Genomic DNA, 18421 nt, shown 5'->3' with positions numbered 1-18421 from the left:
AATGGGTGCAGTTGAAGAAGCCCACAATTTATTGTTTCATCCCTAAAACACAAATCAACAAAAATCATATCAGGTTAACACTCTTCTCTCCATGGCGTCTATTTTTTTGGTCCTTGGCCTGTCCCTTTCCAACCCAGCTCTCACTTCTGCACAAGGCCAGCACACAGGGCTGCCAAATTAAGCTTGTCATAAAGACTAGTAGATGCCAGTAGCATTAGCTCAGATACTACACTTCACATCATGTCCTTTTCCTAAGTGTCACACAAGCAGAGGAAGTCATGATGCTCCCTCTGGATCAGTCAGTGCTGCTGTTTTGTCCCAGCTCCCAAACCTGTAAACCCTGTTGGTGCTTGTGTGCAGACCACATTCTTACTCCTACCCTGTTTTAAGGAATGGTAATAGCTCCCACAACAGCAGAAGTTGTGATGACATTGTGTTGACAATGGATGAAAAGCAGGCATCAAGGGAAGGAGCACATTGAAGGGAGGGTGAGCCTTTCCCTTTCCACTTGAAATTTAACACATCTGCTAACCTGATCCCAGCTGGGACCCTTCGGCCCTGCAATGCTGACAGTATGTTCCTGAGAGAAACAGCCTTTTAATGTAAGTTACAATAGGTTCTTGCTGTTTTCTTAGGGGCTTTTTCCAGTTTAAGAACTGTGTGCTACAAGAAATGTGTATTCCATGGGACAATTGCTGCAGTTCAGTGCTCCAGACCACCTTGCAAGCAACCCAAGACTGTGAAAGGACAGATGAGAGAGATAAAAAAATCAACATTAAATTCTATTGACAACAGTATACTAAAACTTCTCATATAATTCAAGGTACAGGAATATTAATGTGATCTTTCTTCAGTGACAATCTTCAGTGGAAGATTTATGCTGCTTCATCACATTGCCATAAAATTTCCCACAAACATAAAAGCACTTCATATGCCAGGTTTTTAGAATACAGTTTTATAACTAACTAATGAAGACATACCATAAAAGGAAAATAAATCTCTCTTCAAGGCAGGACTGAAGCATTTGTCATTAACACATATGGTTACCAGAGATGTAGCTGTTATGCAGAACAATCATTTGCTGACAGGTCCATCATGTTTCAGACGTTTCTGGCACCAGGTGAAAGAGTTTAAAATTAAATCAGGTTAATTTGCATTGAAGTTACTGAAAGGCTTGTAACATGAGAGATGTCAAAGCACAGTCTAAGTCCCTACCCAAGCCACAGCATCTTAAAGCCTCCAGTTAACGTAAACAGTTGGATATGGAATTTCACAGAATTCACTGCAAGGATCACACCAGTTATGAAGCCTAGCACTTGCTTTTATATCTTTAATCTAAATCAACAGCCACAAAAGAAAACCATTGTAATATATATCCTTAAGCTCATACAATAGGGACAACTGCAGTTAATATCAGTTGCCAATAACTTGTACTATCAGCAGGCATTTTATATTAAGATTCTGTTTCTCTTTCTTAAATCACCTTCTGACTGACAGAATATTTCAGTTGTTCCCTTTTTGGAAAGTCTCTGATACTGGAGGTATGCTCCAGGAATTCGGTCCCAATTATAAAGTTTCCTTCCACTTTACTAGCCTTCTCACCAGTGTAAAGCAATTAAGAAAGACAGTGAAGGGGGTTCTGCTACTACAAGTGGATTGATAATATTCAAGTTTCTTTTTCACTGGACTCGAGGAGCTCTGCTCGATTAACTGTCTCAGTGGGAAGTTCATGGGTGAGAACAAGTTAACTGAGGCTTGATCTATACCAGATGGATCTACTAGGTATGACTAAGCATCTTAGAGGTACCCAAAATTGACATCTGCTCCTATTATTAAGAGAACAAGCCATGCCTGTTGATGAAACTTACAGGGATACTCTGGAATCCCTGAGGGCACCTGGATACATGGAGTAACAATCGGAAACTGGGCAGTATCTCATCTTTTAAAAAAATATTTGTTTACTGTCTTTAGTGGTACTTAGCTCTGGTTACATTAAATTGCTTCTACCTTCCCTTGTCACCTGAAAAATTTCTTCTAAAAATATTTAAAGGCGCACCTAGCATATAACTGGCAATTCAGTTATACTTTGTCCTAATGGCATTGTTATTTACTGCCACCCTGAATTGAAAAGAAAGATGTCATAATTCAATAACATAGTATTTAACAAATTCACAATAATCATGTTTAAACAGCATACTGAGAACTTTCTTGTTTTTATCTATAAACTCTAAATAGATATTTTTAATATATTTTCACTGGCTTAGTCTTATGTCCATTGAAACCATTGGATATATTACTATCAAGTCTTAAGGATATTAGACTCAGGCCAGAAACAAAAACTCCAGAAAAATCCTGTCTTAAGCTATTAATTATATAAATGGAAGAATCAATGAGTACCAGTCAGAGATCTGAAAGATCTTCAGTTAAAGAAAACAACGTAAGCATACCCTACATTCATTTGCGAAGTTCTTCATTCTTTAAAACTGAGTCATGTTTTCTATTACAAAACAAAGGCTGCCAACACATCCTTTAAGAAATTGTAAATGTTTACTTTTCTACAATTTGGAAAACAGCTGAGGTTAAGTTTAACTTTCAAGTCTAGTTCACATTGCTGCTCTCTTTTTCTGCATAAGGACAGTTTTAAAGACAGGAAGAAGACCTGAAATAATTGTTTGCTGTTCCACATTAATTGCCATTGAGAACTTGGGCTTCGATGATTTCCAGTGCTCAAACGCATGGAGGTGAATCTATGAATAAACCAAATCTTGTAAAATATCAACTAATATACTGCATGTGTACATTTCCACTCCACTTGGTCAGTGAGGAACCACTGGACAGAAAAGCCACAAAATTTACCAAAAGCCTACTGTCTTTCACATTGTGTATTCAACTTTTTAACTCAAAGAAAAAAATCCAGCAATAAGCTCCTAGCCGTAAAAATCTACATCTTCTTTCTTTATCTATCCTGACAAACATGTCCCATAGCTGCTACTAAATACTATATGAAGTGACACACTCTTCATTAATTGGATTATTTGTACCTCTCTGTGTCAGTTTGTCTAATCCCAAATGTTTCTTCTTACCTACTGCATATCCAGACTGACCAATGTCTGGCTAATTCTTGATCCCAGTTCACAGCTGCAAAGAAGGAAATTTCAAAACAGAAGAAAGCCTCCAGCTCTTTTAGTTCCAGTTCCCTTCTCAAAATTGTTAGGTACAAATCAAATGTCAACATATTATACACTCTTTGTAACTAATTAAAAAGGGGGCAGATAGTGGTGTGATTCATTATTGTCTAGTTGTAGTTACACATTAACATGATTTTATTGCTATCAAAGAAGCTACAACCATCATCTAATCGAAAAAAAAAAAAAAGCCACACTGTTGAAATAGTTTATATATAGGGATACAAATTCTGGGGAAGAGAATGACAAATAGCCACTGTATTAGGACATCATCACCATAACAATACATCGTTATCACCCCTTCCTCACTATTTGCTGCTTCACATATCTGTTCAGCCATGTGCTGAATTCAAAGGAAACCCAAAGTCTTATAGCACTGAGGTCAAAAAATGAATTTGTAGTGTCTAGTCCAAAAATGCCCTGAGGCCTGACTGGAATGTTCCAGTCATTAGCAGTTAAAAAGCATGATCAGTTAAATACAAATGATGTATTGCCCTATGCTCATGGCCTAAATCACTAGCTGAGAAATCACACTCATGTACATGAACTGAGACCACTTTTCTTCTTTTTAAAATATAAATTACTGTGAAGATAACTTCCCTAAAGAGTAATCCATTAAAAAAAGAAAAACAGAACTATGCTTCTAAATTCTCATAAGAATAGCAAGGAAAGTTGAACTATGTTTGCACTAGACTAAATGAGTACATTATTCTCATCCAATCTTCATCATCAGCCTCAATTTCTGTCTGGACAGAAGACATTTGCTCTGAAGCAAATATCCCTCATCTTATTACAGGATCCATGACAGCTAGATTGCAGCCCTCACAGGCAGAAAGAACAGGCTTCACTACCTTGGCCAGGTTTGCAGTTTCAGCTATGACCACTTGAGGAACTACAGTGGAAGCAGTCTAAGTTCTGATATGGAAGACAATATCAGCTAGAATTTTGTTGTGAATTTTCATAGTCTTTCCTGTAACCGACCTCTTCAACGAAGACAAAAGGATTTTCAAAACATTTTTACCGTATTACAAACAAGAAAAATTACGTTTTTTAAACCATGTAAAACTTCAAGCAGCTGAGAAAGAACAGAAAAAATATTCTCAAGAAACAGCTACAAACACCTCTTCCTACAGACCCATTACGTCCGTTCTCTGTTTCCATAATTCCTTAATTTCAATTAATTGTGTCACAGGAAATTTTACAGTGCCCTCTACTCTCACAGAATTTCTCCTTCCAGCATTGTAAGCCTGCTAGAGTTTACCCATCTCCACCTTTCTCCATTCTGAAACTCCATCCCTCGTCTTGCTTCTGCTGCAAGTTCTGAAGGCATGTGTTCCTCAGCAACCTCAGCTGCTTACCAGAGGAGTCATGTCCTGTTGCAAGCTTGAGACAAGTATCTTCTTTTTTAAAGGAATGTAATTACATGTGTATGTACATAAATTTGATGTCATATCTCTTTGACAGTCTAGATAGACACATTGGTAAAAATGTTATTCACAAAAGACAACAGAAATTAAATTAAAACTTTAGACTGGGGTTGTTCCCCAAAACTGGAAATATCTGATATTCTTTTCAGTGGATGGAAAGACTGTGATTCTTTTCAATCAGAGATGAAAGGAACAGCACTCTACTTTCAAGTTTAAAGGGTCCACTTACCTTTCAACACCCCCAGCTCTCAATCTCTGTGTCCTGTGACCTCTTGGTTATTAAAAGACTGAAAAACGGATACAACTGGAGTTGGGACACCAAGCTCACAGCACTCTACTTTGTTGACTACATGGACCTAGTGTTCATACATGGACCTGATCCAGCTGAAATCAACAGAAGGCTTTTCATGGACTTGAAAGGTTTTTGAAGTATAAAGTCTTACAAGGCTCAGCTGTGGGAAAGATCAAAAAATGAAGATTCATGGTGTAAACTCCTAGGCAAGTGTTTTTTAATTCAAGGTTTACATTTGCTAGGCACCAGCTACTAAATATCAATACAGATGAGTCTGTCTTCTGTGGGATGCTCCAGATACTCGGTCATTATTCCTATTTTCAATCTTTAAAAATATCGATGCTAAATTACAGTACTTTCTGTTTACAAAAGTTGGCTGTGTACCCCAACCCAGCTAGTCAGAGAGAGCAAAATTCTCGTAGAATGGCTAGTGGAGATGTAGGTCAGTTTGTGAATAACAATCTCTATAGGCAAACACTAATTCAGCACTCTATCTTAAGAAGATGCCCTTTACAAAATGACAAGCGACAAGCATCTGGAAAATCACTCTGCTTTTCAAGCTGTCTCAGAAGTGCAATGTTTTGGGGTTTTTTTTCTTATACAACACTTACTAAATCAAATACATTTAAATTAAGTTCACAGCACTAGACAACTAGCACTCAGAAACAATCCATATTCAGACAACAAATAATGCTTTAAATAATAGTTTTAATGTGAATACTGCCCATCTGAAAAACCTTTTGCTCTGTATTAAGTGTCTATATCTTCAAATGGAAAAAAAATTTACATTTTAGAACAGTGGTTTTCTTCAGAAGTTTTCTAATGCCTTTCAAAAGCAGTATCCCTCCCCCTCACCAATATGACTGTGACATTTAAACTATTCTTTGCCAATATTTTCTATACATAAAATGTCTGCTTTAAAACCTGTTAGTAATTCCTGTAGGGTTAATTGTACCTGGTATCCAGCACATTTACCAAATTAACACTGATTTTGATTTTATGAACACAAGCATAAAGAATTTTTTCTCTTGATATGTAAGAATACACAAGTAATATGAGAAAAATATCTTGGCAACTTGTTCAATACAATTGTTCACCATTCACTTACATTTTCATACAATTCCTTTGATTCGCATTTAAACTTACACTTTAGACTCAGACAAGTATTTTAATTTAGGAAATCAGTGGGCAAGTTTAAGGTCCCAAGCCCGGAGTCACCTAAACTACTAGAAAACAGTGACCAGAATGTGTAAACCCCTGCACTCCTATCTACTCTGCAAGCACTCACTGAGGCCAAAGATATTTGAATCTGGTTATGGGAAAGTTAATATAACTCCCACTGAAATCAGGGAGGCTCATTCCAGACCAGGTTACAAGAGCAAAGACTAACTATAGCTCAATTACACAATATGGTGAACAACGCAGCTGTCTTCACTAGATGCAACCATGGTTATTCAAAACAAACCTTTCATTCTCATAGGTTTTACCTAAGATTCTGTTAGATCTGTGCACCTTCTCATGACTGCAGATCTTAATAATAAGAGCACACCAAATGCCAGAATAATAATCCAAATCATAAGCCATATGAACATTAAAAACAGGAGGATGATTGGAACTTTTAACAAGTTTTGAGAAAAACAAAGTAATGACAAATGCTACCATTTGTCTGTGGAAATCAATTAACAGCAGTGTGCTTTACAAGACATCTGAAAGTCAGAATTATTTAACACAAGGGCTATTTTTGGAAAGGAGATGAGTACTGAAACGGCAACAAAAGCAGATGGCACACATCTTCACATTTGGAAAAGGTTGTGAACGTGTCCCAAGAGAACTAAGCAAACTCAGTGCCTGGGTAGCCTGTCCATTGGCACTGAAACATTTTGGGAGTAATACACTACATATCTACCATATCTCATTACAAAAGTACCCCATAGATTTTCCAAAGATTTAATGAAAAACAATTTATAGGTTCAGAATTATTTGAGACAGTTACAATAAATGGTTTCTTCATGATTTCCAGCGTCTCTACAGCAGAGCACAGAGAGACACGTGCACCCTAAAATTTCAGGCTGGCCACCACTTTCCCAACTGGGACTCAGTGCAGATTATTGCAGGTGCAGTCACTTTAGAGTTACAGGCAATTTGAAGGCAGATGTGCTGGCATGTAGACAACCAGCTTCCTGACTTGTAGGTGAAATCTGGTATTGCTTATCTAGAGGTAATCACTTGCACATTATTTGCTTGCAGATATAAAATCTGAGAACCTTTTATTACTTACTTAAAAGAATTGCCTGTTTTTCTTCAAAAACTTCAGTTGTCCTGAAAGGCAACAGTGCTTCTACAACAGTAAAAACAACCTCCTACCATATAGTTATCAGTCATTCAATATAACAAACTTCTAGGGCTTTGCTGTTCCCTTTTACAGCTACTAAACATTATGCAACATATGGCTCTATTAGCTTAAAACAATATTTTTCCATACTTTCAAAAACAATTTTGAGTTAGCCTTGGCTCATCTAACTTAGTACTAATTCCTAAGTACTAAATCATAGTGTATTACTATTAGATTTACACTAAATCACATTTACAAAAGGAAATTTCTCTCTAATTTCCTTCCATATATCACAAAATTGGCTTACCACTTGAGGGATGTCTATGCTGTACCAAAATTTTCAACTACAATTCATTCACTTTGCAAATAAGTCAACATGAACACAGAATCCCTATGTGACCAAGGTCATCCATGGTGTTGCCTGTATGTTTCTAACCAGTGCCCATTTTAAAGAGTTTAAACAATCTCTCATAAGCCTGTTCAAGCCATCTCCAAGTATCTGGACTTCCCCCTGATAAATAAAGAAATGCATTTGCTAAATTTCAATTTACTACTGAAGATTACCCCCTCAAAAACGTTTGAAACTATAGTGAGATCACCAATGTCTAAAAAGATGGAAAAAACTTGACTTAGCATCAGCATTTTGGTTTCAAAACACTGACAATCATAAATGATCACATATAAACTCATGTAAGAAAATCTAAATCGTGAAAATGAATTTAGAAGCGAGTAACAATATTTAGCAGGCATTACACCTTTAAAAATGTAGCCAATTCTGTTCTCTGCTCTAGTCACTCCTCCACACCTGGAGTGCTAGGCCAAGTATTGGGCTCCCCATTACATGGAAAGAGATGGACTTAGTGGAGGGAGCCCAGAAAAGGGATAGAATATCCCTCACATAAGAAGCTAAAAGAACTGGGAATGTTTAGTCTGGAATAGAAAAGCCTTTAAGGGTTCTCATCAACATTTTTAAGTACCTGATGGGAGAGAGTAAAGAAAATTAAGCCAGATTCTTCTCAGTGAAGCCCAGTAACAGGACAAGAGGTAATGGTCAAATTTGAAACATGGGAAACTTCATCTGAACATGAGAAAACTCCTTTTTTATTACTATGAGGATGGTTAAACACTAGAACAAGTTGCCAGGAGGTGCTGTTCAGCCTCAGCCACTGTTACTCTGTGAGCATATGGCTATAACCTCTCCAGTGACTCCACACCACAAAGAAGGCAATTTTACTGGCAGCTACCCCAAATTCTTAGTGCGTGTTCTACCAGCCTCTCAGCTTTTGACCCAGTAAACAAGACTGACCACTCCTCTGTCTTAAGTAAACTATCAAGTTGCATATATTACACAGGAAGACACTTGAGCTTGAGAGGTCTATAACAGATACCAGCTAAAACAAAGATCAACAAATTCACAGGTCAAAGTAAACAGTTTGCTCTCCATAACATTTTTAGCGTAAGTAGTTACAGTGATGTTCAAACTCTTATCCACAAAGAAAATTTTGATCATGCCAATTTTAAAACATGGCTCAGACAGCTGGCAATAGAGATTAAAATCCAAATTTTTTCACTCAACTTGAAAACAAAACATTAAAGGTCACTGCCATGCCTGCTTCCCCAAAATGAAAGGAGTTCATCCACAACTAATATTACAAATGGGAAAGGCTATACCCACACACAGCAATGCAAGGAATTTAGTCTCACTTCACTAAAACAGGCAGGTTATGCAGAAAAGCCCTAGCAAAACTAATCTGAGGATTCAGGCCTCTTGTCCAGCTGGCTGTATAAGGTCCCTGTTTATATCCGTATCTTTTTCAAGAAAACAAAAATTTGTGCAGTAACTGACCTTATCTTCATGAGGGCTTTACCTACTGTCCCAAATTACTATAAAACTAGATTCACAAACAAACTCTGAATACATCAAATTAAAATTTGTACCTTTCTCTAGAGAGCAACTAAAACACTGTGACAGAAACTGCCTTAATAAGAAAATGCTGAAGGAAAGAATATGTCTGATGACATCACTGTACAACTTCTGTCCCTAAAATAGCATGCCTTTTTCCAGACAGGATTCACAGTCTTGGTGTTTCTTATTGAGCCAGACACCTTAGTCCTTCCTTTCATTTCAAACTAGAGTAGGAACTGCCCTTCCCATTTTATAAGGGCACCATACTAACATCCAGGCATGCTCTTTTAGATGACAGCCAAATGCACACAACACTGATTATAATATAGACTTTAAGGTTCAAATCTACACCTTCTCCTCCTAAGCAGGCCATTTGATGGTCAAGTTCTTGCTTACTGGAAGAACACTCTTGCCATCCTCCCCTGTTCAGGTGTTTTAGAGACAATTTTGTCAAAAAAAGCAGCACAGCACTAGGAACTCTGCTTTATCAAGGCAGTGACCCAGGAGCATGGACAGGTTCCAGTGAATGCTCCAATTACTCTCTCATACACGTTTTGCAACAGTCATAGTAAAACTCTAGTGTCAACACCCAAAATGGCTTAAAATAAGTACTCTGAACATAAGGCTAGAGAGATGAGTTCTCTTTGCCCTTACTCATTCTGGTCACAGGCTTCATCCAGTGCTGTCCAGGGGCCTAAGTTACACAGTTGGGATAAAAACAGTTTCTCTCATCTGCAAGTTTTACAGCAAGCTAAAGCCCACTAGTGAACACACTCCAGTAAGATAGAAGAGATATGCTAAAGTCCTTTCATTTAGAGATTAAACATAATTCTCTGCTGTGGATGAGCATGTAATTAGTAAGATTTTATGTAAAAGGAGAATTCACTACGACCCCTTCTGCTTACCTTTTTTGTTTGATTGTTTATGATGAGAGGACTTTGTGCTACCATGCTCTCTGTGAAAGTTCATGGCCTGGAGATAGGCCATAGATACAAAACACATACATTTCATTGTGTGTAAGACCCATGCAGTGCATAACTTTCTTATTGATCTCATGCATCCTTTGGTATAACCTCTACATGGAACCTCCCAACACCACCAGAACTGGAAAACTCCCTCGGCCATGGGGATTTTAGAGGAATAAGCAGGCATCCATGCCCCTTCAACAAGCATTCTGAAGATCAAGGACTTTTGATTTAGGTGACTGATTCTTCTAGCCCACATCAGTAGTCTACATGGAAAAAAAAAATCTATTATTTGTCCTACGCTCTAGTCAAAATAATTTCCTACTGACAATGTACATTTAAAATAGGCTTAGAAATGCTTCCCAAGCGTAAATTAACAAAAGCGTTTTTAGAAAGAATACCTCTCTTGAAACTTTTAAAATTAAGGACAGTAACAAAAAATGGGTGAAAATGCTCTGTGAGAAGGGGAAATTAATTAAAATCCCTTGTGACCATTTGGAAGTTGGAAAAATATTCGTTGCCATTCAAACAAGAGCCAGAAGGTGTAGAATTAACCCAGACTTTCTGTTCATACTACCTCATTCTTTTTATAAAGTTGTTAGTAATGTGACTTTAGTACCATAAACTATGTGAAATTAAGTCTCTGTGAAGTTTTGGGGACACCATCTCTTGCAAAGCATCTAGCTGCTGTCTCCCTAACCCCCACCAGTGAGGCTGTACCTAAAGCAGGGCTGAGAAATGAGTGGGTCAGTCTTCTTTCAATTCTTGCCTAACTGGGAGACACTAGAGTTCCTTCCTGCTCTGATTGGGAAGAGCTGGTGTTTAGTTTGCTTCAAAGGCTGAATCAGATTACAAGATAAGTGGGCATCTGAAATGAAAAGAACTCCAGAAATTGCTACCAGTTGAGATGAAAAGGAGAGGGGAATGGCTAGAAGAGAAAGAAATGGAAGGAACATCATACCCTTTAGCCCCCATGGAACAATCTGGCCAAACCTGCACATCCTACTGTCCACACTGTCTTATCAGTCCCCTGTGAGAACACTGGATGCTTGATGTACTTTAAAACTCGCCTCCTTTTTGTCGTTATAAGACAATGAAGAATTTAACTTTTATAAACGAGAGCACTTTATCTTCCGAACATTACAGTCGTTTCATGTCTAACAGGAGTTTAATCCCTAGTAATTTAGATAAATTACCATGTGCTTTAGCAGGTTGGGGTTAAAACTCTGAGATTTTCAACTGAATACAAAAAGCAGCCAGTTATCAAGTCCTAACTGAGTAATTCCCTACTTATTTCGCTATAGCTAATTAAAATGTAATCACGATTGTTGGCACTGTGCATTGTCAGCAGTTTTACATTGAAAAAGAAATCTTGCCAAGAAAACACACAAAAAAAGAAAAATTAAAAAAAAGCACCTTTCAGTATGAATTGGCTTGATCTAAACTGCCTCTTTAGCCACTGAAACTGTAAAACAAGTAAGTTACAACCGCTTGACAACGCAATAAAAATACTAACCGCTCTCTGGGATAATGAACCATATTAATGGGTATCCTCCTTTCAGGCCATCCCGTGATGCCGGGCCACGCTGACAGCGAGCGCTCCACCGCCCCCGGCCGAGCCCCGCGGAGCAGCGGCCAGGGCAGGGCAGCCCCTTCTCGCCCCGTCTGGGGTCGCAAGCCCGGTCTCTTCAACCCAAACCCGGTTACAGCCACCCAACCAACTTCCTGCTCTCCTTACAATGCACACACCCAGCTCACTTTTTTTTTTTTTTTTCTCTTCTCTTCTCTCTTTTAAATCGGTTTATCCTTAAATATCTCTGAGACCTGCCTTTGGTGCCAACACCTTTGCCCCGAACGCAGCTGCACCCAAAGCATTTACCCGTGCGCTCCCGGTTTCCCACCGACCGGCAAGGCCGGGCTGAGCGAGCGGCGCGATGCCGGCGATGTGCCACCCCGAAGGGCCGAGCTGGCTCCCTTCACACCGAGCCGGCCGGCCCTTCCCCAGAGCGGCTCTGGGCAGGGAGAACGGCTTGCAGCTCGGAAGGGTTTCCATCATTTGGATGAATTCGGCTACGTTTAATATTTGCGCAGTGAAGAACAGGTGGGGAAAGGAAAAGGGAAAGGTGCGTGTATAACTAGAAGAGAGAAAAGGACGGGCGGACACCCGCTGCTCTTGCACTAGCCTCGCACTGCTTCCAGCTTTCATTTTAAGCCCCGCCACTTCAATTCTATTTCTCTCCACTTTATCCCTATTTATCCACTCCCGTTAGACAGAGATGTGCCTCTCTGTCCCAGATCAGAAAAACAAAAAAGAAAAAGAGTTACCCCCCACCCTCACCTTCCAGGAGGTCAGAACCAAGTATTACACGTTCACGATTATCGCTCTTAAAAACAGGCTCGAACTTTCCCACCGGGCTGGAGAAGCGAACCACCTGCGGGCGGCCTGGCGCACCGGCGCAGGCAGGCGGAGCCCCGCGGGATCGCCGCCGCACCGCCCGTCGCTCGGCAGGACGAGCGCACCGCCGGCCCGGGAGCCCCGTGTCGCGCCCGCCCCGCTGCCTCGGACACCACCGGAGGCAGCGGCCGGGAGCGCCGGGCACCTGTGAGAAGCCGGGGCAGAGCGTGCCGGGAGCCCCACGAGCCGCCAGGCGGGGAGCCCCGCCGGCACCCACAGGCACCGACGGAGCTCGGCGCTGCCGCGGGGCCGTGCCCACCTGTCCGGCGCCTCCAGGTGCCGGCCATCCCCTGGGAGCGCGGGCCCCCAAGTTGGCCGAGAGGCGCCCCGGCCCCGGCCGACCTTTCCGCCCCCAGCCCGGGGACACCCGCTCTCCGGACGGCGGCAGAGGGGCTCCCTGCGCGGTGCCGTGCCCCTACCTGGAAATGCTTGAAGAAGGCGGAGATGCGGGTGATCTGGAGGCTCAGGCACCTGGAGGTGCATCTGGCGGTGGCGAAAGCCTCCTCTTGCCTTCGGGCGGCGGCGGCGGCCCCCGACCCGTCGGGGCTGCCGCAGGCGGCCGTCACCCAGAGGAGCAGGGCGAGGGACACGCCGGGTGCCCTCGGCACCATCGCTCTGTGGGAGAGCAGGGCAGAGGGGCGGCCGGGGGGCGCGGGGGGGGCTGCAGGAGCCGGGGTAAGCTCGCTCCCGCTCGGCGGGCTGGTGCCGGGCTGCGCCGGGGACGGACACCTCCGCGCCGCAGAAACTACACAAGAAAGTTCAATCATTCAACTCCCCTCACCCCCGTCCTCCCTCCCTCCCGCCCGCCCCGGCCCACAGCCCTCCCCCGCCGGCTGCGGGCGGGCCGATGCTGGCAGCGGCCGCGCCATTGGCTGCGCCGAGCGCCGGCGGCGGCGGGCGGGCCCGTGCCCGCGGGCAGGTCGGGGCGGCGCGGGCTGCGCCAGCCCCCGCACGCCGCCACCTGCGGGGCACGGGGCGGCCGCGGAGCCCTCCCGACACACAGCCGGCCTGCGTGGGGGCGGCTGGGCGCCAGTCTGGGCACCCCGGTTAAGTCTCTTATTTCTGCTTTTAAAAATCAGTTTTAAAAAAGGACAGGGAAGCAAGAACGCAGGGAAATCACTTTTTGAAACTCGGTGGTTCTTACAGAGAAACACTGCGATGAGCGCTTGTCCCAAGGTGAAACACATACAGCCTCCTCGGAAGAGTTATTTAAAAATTAAAACCTACAAGTCATTAGTCCAAAAAGCCCTGTGTAATAGCTGCAAAGATTAAAACAGCACCTTGAGCTGTAAAATCGACCCCATAGAGTAAATATCAGCTTTACATCATTCCCTCTTGCTGTCAGTTGCCGGGCCGTAGCGTGTGCCGCAGTATGTAGCACAGAGGTTACCTACCGCATTCCTCTCCCTGTGCACGCTGCATGGACTCCTCCCGTCGCAAGTATGTGCTGCTAGAAAGAGCAAGTGGATCATTTCTCACAGGAGCCTACGTATTGATTCTCCGGAACTTGAAAATCCCACGTATATGTATGAACTGAAATAAGTAACTTTTAGGGCCATTTCAGAAGTTAACACTAGGTCAGTTACTACTATAAGTAGTAGTTTAGTGTGATTATCAAACTCCATATTGAAAAGACTTCAGGAGTCATCTTTACTGGAACAAGCTCTAGTTTAAGGTAAGTATTCACCTCCACAACTAGGAAAGTCACCTAAAATCTCATAAAAATCAGCAAGATCTTCAACCATTCTGTCTGGTACTAATTTTATTTGGCTATAATTCTTCTATGAATGTTCTTATATATACAAATGTGAAATAAAAACATATACCCCAATGTTATTCTCAGAAGTCTATATGCATACACCTTTCATGATCTTATATATCAGAAATTCAAAGTATAAAAAGGTCTGCTACATCCCGACTAAGAAATCACTCGATAAATTCTACCATTAGATTCTACTGATAGTTTTACTATTTTACCACAAAATTAGGGCATAAATTTAAAAAAAGAGTTTTTGTCACAAGTATTGCTAAAATACAAATATAACAAAAAGCAAGGCACAATTTAGATGTTACTTTGCAGCTTATGGTCTCTCCTGTCAGCTGTCAGAAATCTTCACTTGAGAAGAGCCAGAAGGCCAGAGTCAGTCCTGCCAGTGTTACCAAATGGCCATGAGAGTTTGTGCTCCTGGATGCTTGAGGGAGCGCAGCTGCCAAAAGGTGAGGTCACCTGCACATCCTGCCCTGCTGTTTGCACTGTTTACCTACTCTGCCAGCGATTTTGGAAATGCCCTGGTTAATCAGGGAAGACCATCTCAGCTACACCTCCTGAAGCCTTCCTCATTTTTGCAGCTGTAATGGTTACCTTTCCTCTTGTAGTGAGCAGAGATCATAAGGGGTTCACAAATGCTTTTCCTAATTCTGACTGATATCTCACCACTAGAGAACTGCTTACTTTGTCTCATCCAGCATTTCTGTATTTACAAAGTAAAAATAGCACATGACAGAACAACACAGAAATAAATCCAGTCTTAGCAATGTTATGACAAATAGTGCTGACCCATTCAGGCCCCAGTTTTAATTTCAGCACTTCCTAGTTTTTAGCTGACAATCTTTTAAATAGTTTTTCTTAAGCCTTGACTAAAACTTTTGCAACTTTTTGCCTTTAGTCATGGAAAGAAAATTGCTTTGCTGATTCATAGTATTTACAGGTACTCTGAATGCATTGAACTTTTACCATAGATAACAAGAGCTGCCTGAAAAAATATATACCCTTGTGCAAATCAGATACAAATCTAGAAGAGGCAGAAAATTCAGTCGATATATCCCCTCCATGTTAGTACTAATGCCTTTTATGTCATATATTATAAACTCCAGCTTCAAGTAAAAGGGTATGAATCGTGTTTCTTTTGTTTTATAAAGTCTGGTAGCAAAGGGCATAGAGCCCTTAATGATTAAAAAGTTAGTGAATACACAGTTTACTCAGTTTCTTTTGTTTGAAAGTTCATGGTGACAGAGATCATCAGTGTAGTCACTAAATTCCTTCTCACTAAGGCTGACTTGGTTAGCACACAAAAGACTGGCTGTTCACTTCCAGTAAAACTGTAGTCACACAGGTCCTTCCCCTGTGTGGAGATTATCAAACAGGCTTGGTAGCTCAAGAATTTAATAGGTAATTAAAACCCACTGTGGACTAAGTACCTGTTACACCAGAAGAGTAGATATGCAAGTTTGTAAATATACTCATTTTAAAGATGTTAATAATTTGGCTACTGAATAAAGAAAATTGGAAATAAATTATGTATACATTTCAACCAACCTGTAAATATAATTATGGTCTTTAATCAGATAAATAGACGTACGGATACATTAGTGAGTTTTGCTCACTCTTTTTTTGTCAACAAATTACAGTAAATAGTGTTTTTGCATTAGAAGTAGTAGAATTAGTGCTAAAAAATTCTTGCTAATGCAGAGTATTATATTTGTGCTAAAAATACTCGCATTATTTTTCTGCCTGTGCTTCAGAAGAGTCTGACAATGTAAAAATGAGGTATTTTGCAAACCAGGGGCTGTTTTTTCACAGGAGACAGCGCCACATGCTGGCATTGAGAGGCGAGAGCCACCGGGCATTGTGCCGGTTTGGTTCTGGTTAATGAGTTGGATTTAATCGATTCTGAATTAAGATAGCTTCATCTTAAAGAATTGCTTCTTACTCTGTAGGGAAATGCCAACATCAAGTTCTAATTTCAGGCAAAAAAATAAAAAATATATTGTTAATGTTAAAATATTTATGTGCTTTCATATAAACCACTGTATTCTAGCTCATGGATTTAGTTTATTGTATTAAATCATCTTAATGTACCATTTATTACTCCATTGTTTTTAGCTTTAACTACGTTATATCAAAAATGATTGTAACTCTGAGTACAACATAATCTCCTAAACCCTCTTCAGGGACTCAGCATGCCGGGGTGCCTCTGCAAAGTGCCTGTGTGCTAGTGGAAGCTGTATGGGGAGTAAAGGCAGTGAGTCAGGGATCCAGCTGCAGGGCCATGATCCTGTCAGGATCATGGAGACATGGCAGGATGGCTCCCATGACTGAAGTGTTGCAGTGGAAGAATAGATGTCTTTTATGAAGGGCAGGGTGAGGAGGGGTGATTTGATGGATGATTGCCCATTAGGTGAGAGGGCAGTTGGAGTGTGTGGAGCTCAGTCTGGGGACAGATGAGAAGACAGAGGAGCACATAAGTTAGGATTAAAGAAAGGACAGGTAAAGGTGATATTATAGTGGGTGTCTGCCATAGACCACCTCACTACAAAAAGCAAGTGGATGAGACCCTGTAAAAACAGACAGAAGCCCAAGTTCTCGGGCCCTGGTCCTCAAGAGTGGCTTCCATCACTCCACTGTTGGTTGGAGGGACAACAGCAAGGCATAAGCAATCCAGGTGCCTGGAGAGTTGTCGATAACTTCCTCCTCTGAGAGACAGAGGAGACAACAAGAACAAGTGATCTGCTGGACTTCATACCAACATGGAGGGGCTCATTGGGATGTGAAGGTCAAGGGCAATCTTGGTGGCAGACAACTTGAGTTCAAAATCCTGAGAGGAGGGAGGAGAGGAAAACTGAGTTCAAAATGCAGGACTTTAGCAGAGCAGACTTGGCCTTCTTCAATTATCTGTTTGGAAGAATCCTATGACATAAGGTTTTGGAGGCAAAAGAGACTCAAGAAAGTAATTTAATATTTAAGAATCACCTTCACCAAGCTCAAAAGCCACCGCAATGAGCAGAAAGGAAGGCAGAAATGCCAGGAGAATTCTGTGGATGAACAAGGAGATCCTAGCAATACTCAGAATGGAAGCATACAGAGGGTGGAAGAAAGGGACAGTAAATTGGAAGAATACAGAAACACTGAGAATCCAGGGATCAAGCTAAAGCTCAGATGGAATTGAATCTTCCCAGAGATTTCAAGAGCAAGAAAGGCTTCTGTAAGTACATGGGAGACAAACGTAAGTCTAAGGGAAATATTGGGTCATTGCCTAATGAGACAGGGAGCTTGATTAAACTGAATATTGTCTTTGCCCCAGACCTTATTTTCATGACCAGCCTTCAGGAATGCCATTTCCAAAGAGCAGGAGGAAGGTTGAAGCAAGAAGGATGGAGCCCTGTCAGAAGAGGATCAGGTCAGTGAACATAAAAATAAACTGGACATGAGTAAGTCCAGGGACCCTGGATGCACCTACAAGTGCTGAGAGAGCTTGTAGATATCTTTGTGAGGCCACTCCTGGTAACCTTTGATGACTTACTGGGAGAAATGCCCAAAGACTGGAGAAAAGCAAATGTGACTCCTATCTTCAGAAAGGGGAAGGAAGGACAATCCAGGGAACTGTACTTTGATCCTTTGGAAGCTGACGGAGGAGTTAATCTAGAAATACATTATCAGGCATACTTCCTTAATTCTTGACATCTTCTTCAATGGCCTGGCTGGTGGACCAGGATGTACCCTCAGTAAGTTTGCTGGTGTCACAAAATCAGGAGTAGCTGATATACCTGTGAATTGTGCTGCCATCCAGAGATACTTCAACAGGTTGGAAAAATGGGCTGTCAGGAGCGTCATAAAGTTCAATAAGGGGAAGTAGAAATTCCTGCAACTGGGAAGGAACAGCTCCATGCACAGATATAAATGCTGAGGACCACCTGTCAGGAAAGCAGCTTGATAGGAAAGGTCCAGGGGGTCCTGGTGGAATTGAATATGAACCAGCAAAATGCCCTGACAGAAAAAAAAAAAGAAATATGTTCTTGTCTGCATTGGGTAAAGTATTGCAAGCAGATCCAGAGTGGTCATCCTTTCCTTCTCCTCAGAAG

At 41.5% G+C, this 18421-nt stretch overlaps 1 protein-coding gene across 1 annotated transcript in view; it reads right to left on the bottom strand.

The window, feature by feature from the left end:
• The window catches only part of ANOS1 (anosmin 1), a 128646-nt gene extending 115304 nt beyond the window's left edge, over positions 1–13342 (bottom strand). Inside the window, exon 1 of the mRNA XM_005516615.3 lies at positions 12982–13342. Coding sequence (XP_005516672.2) covers positions 12982–13329 — 348 coding nt within the window. The 5' untranslated portion in view covers positions 13330–13342. The remainder of the gene's footprint in view (positions 1–12981) is intronic.
• Positions 13343–18421: the final 5079 nt, after the last annotated feature.

Source organism: Pseudopodoces humilis, chromosome 2 (assembly GCF_049639895.1).
Source record: "Pseudopodoces humilis isolate 2021_Gansu_Grassland_sample_001 chromosome 2, ASM4963989v1, whole genome shotgun sequence".
In the NCBI taxonomy this organism is placed as follows: Eukaryota; Metazoa; Chordata; class Aves; order Passeriformes; family Paridae; genus Pseudopodoces; species Pseudopodoces humilis.
This window is presented reverse-complemented; position numbering and strand designations above follow the sequence as displayed.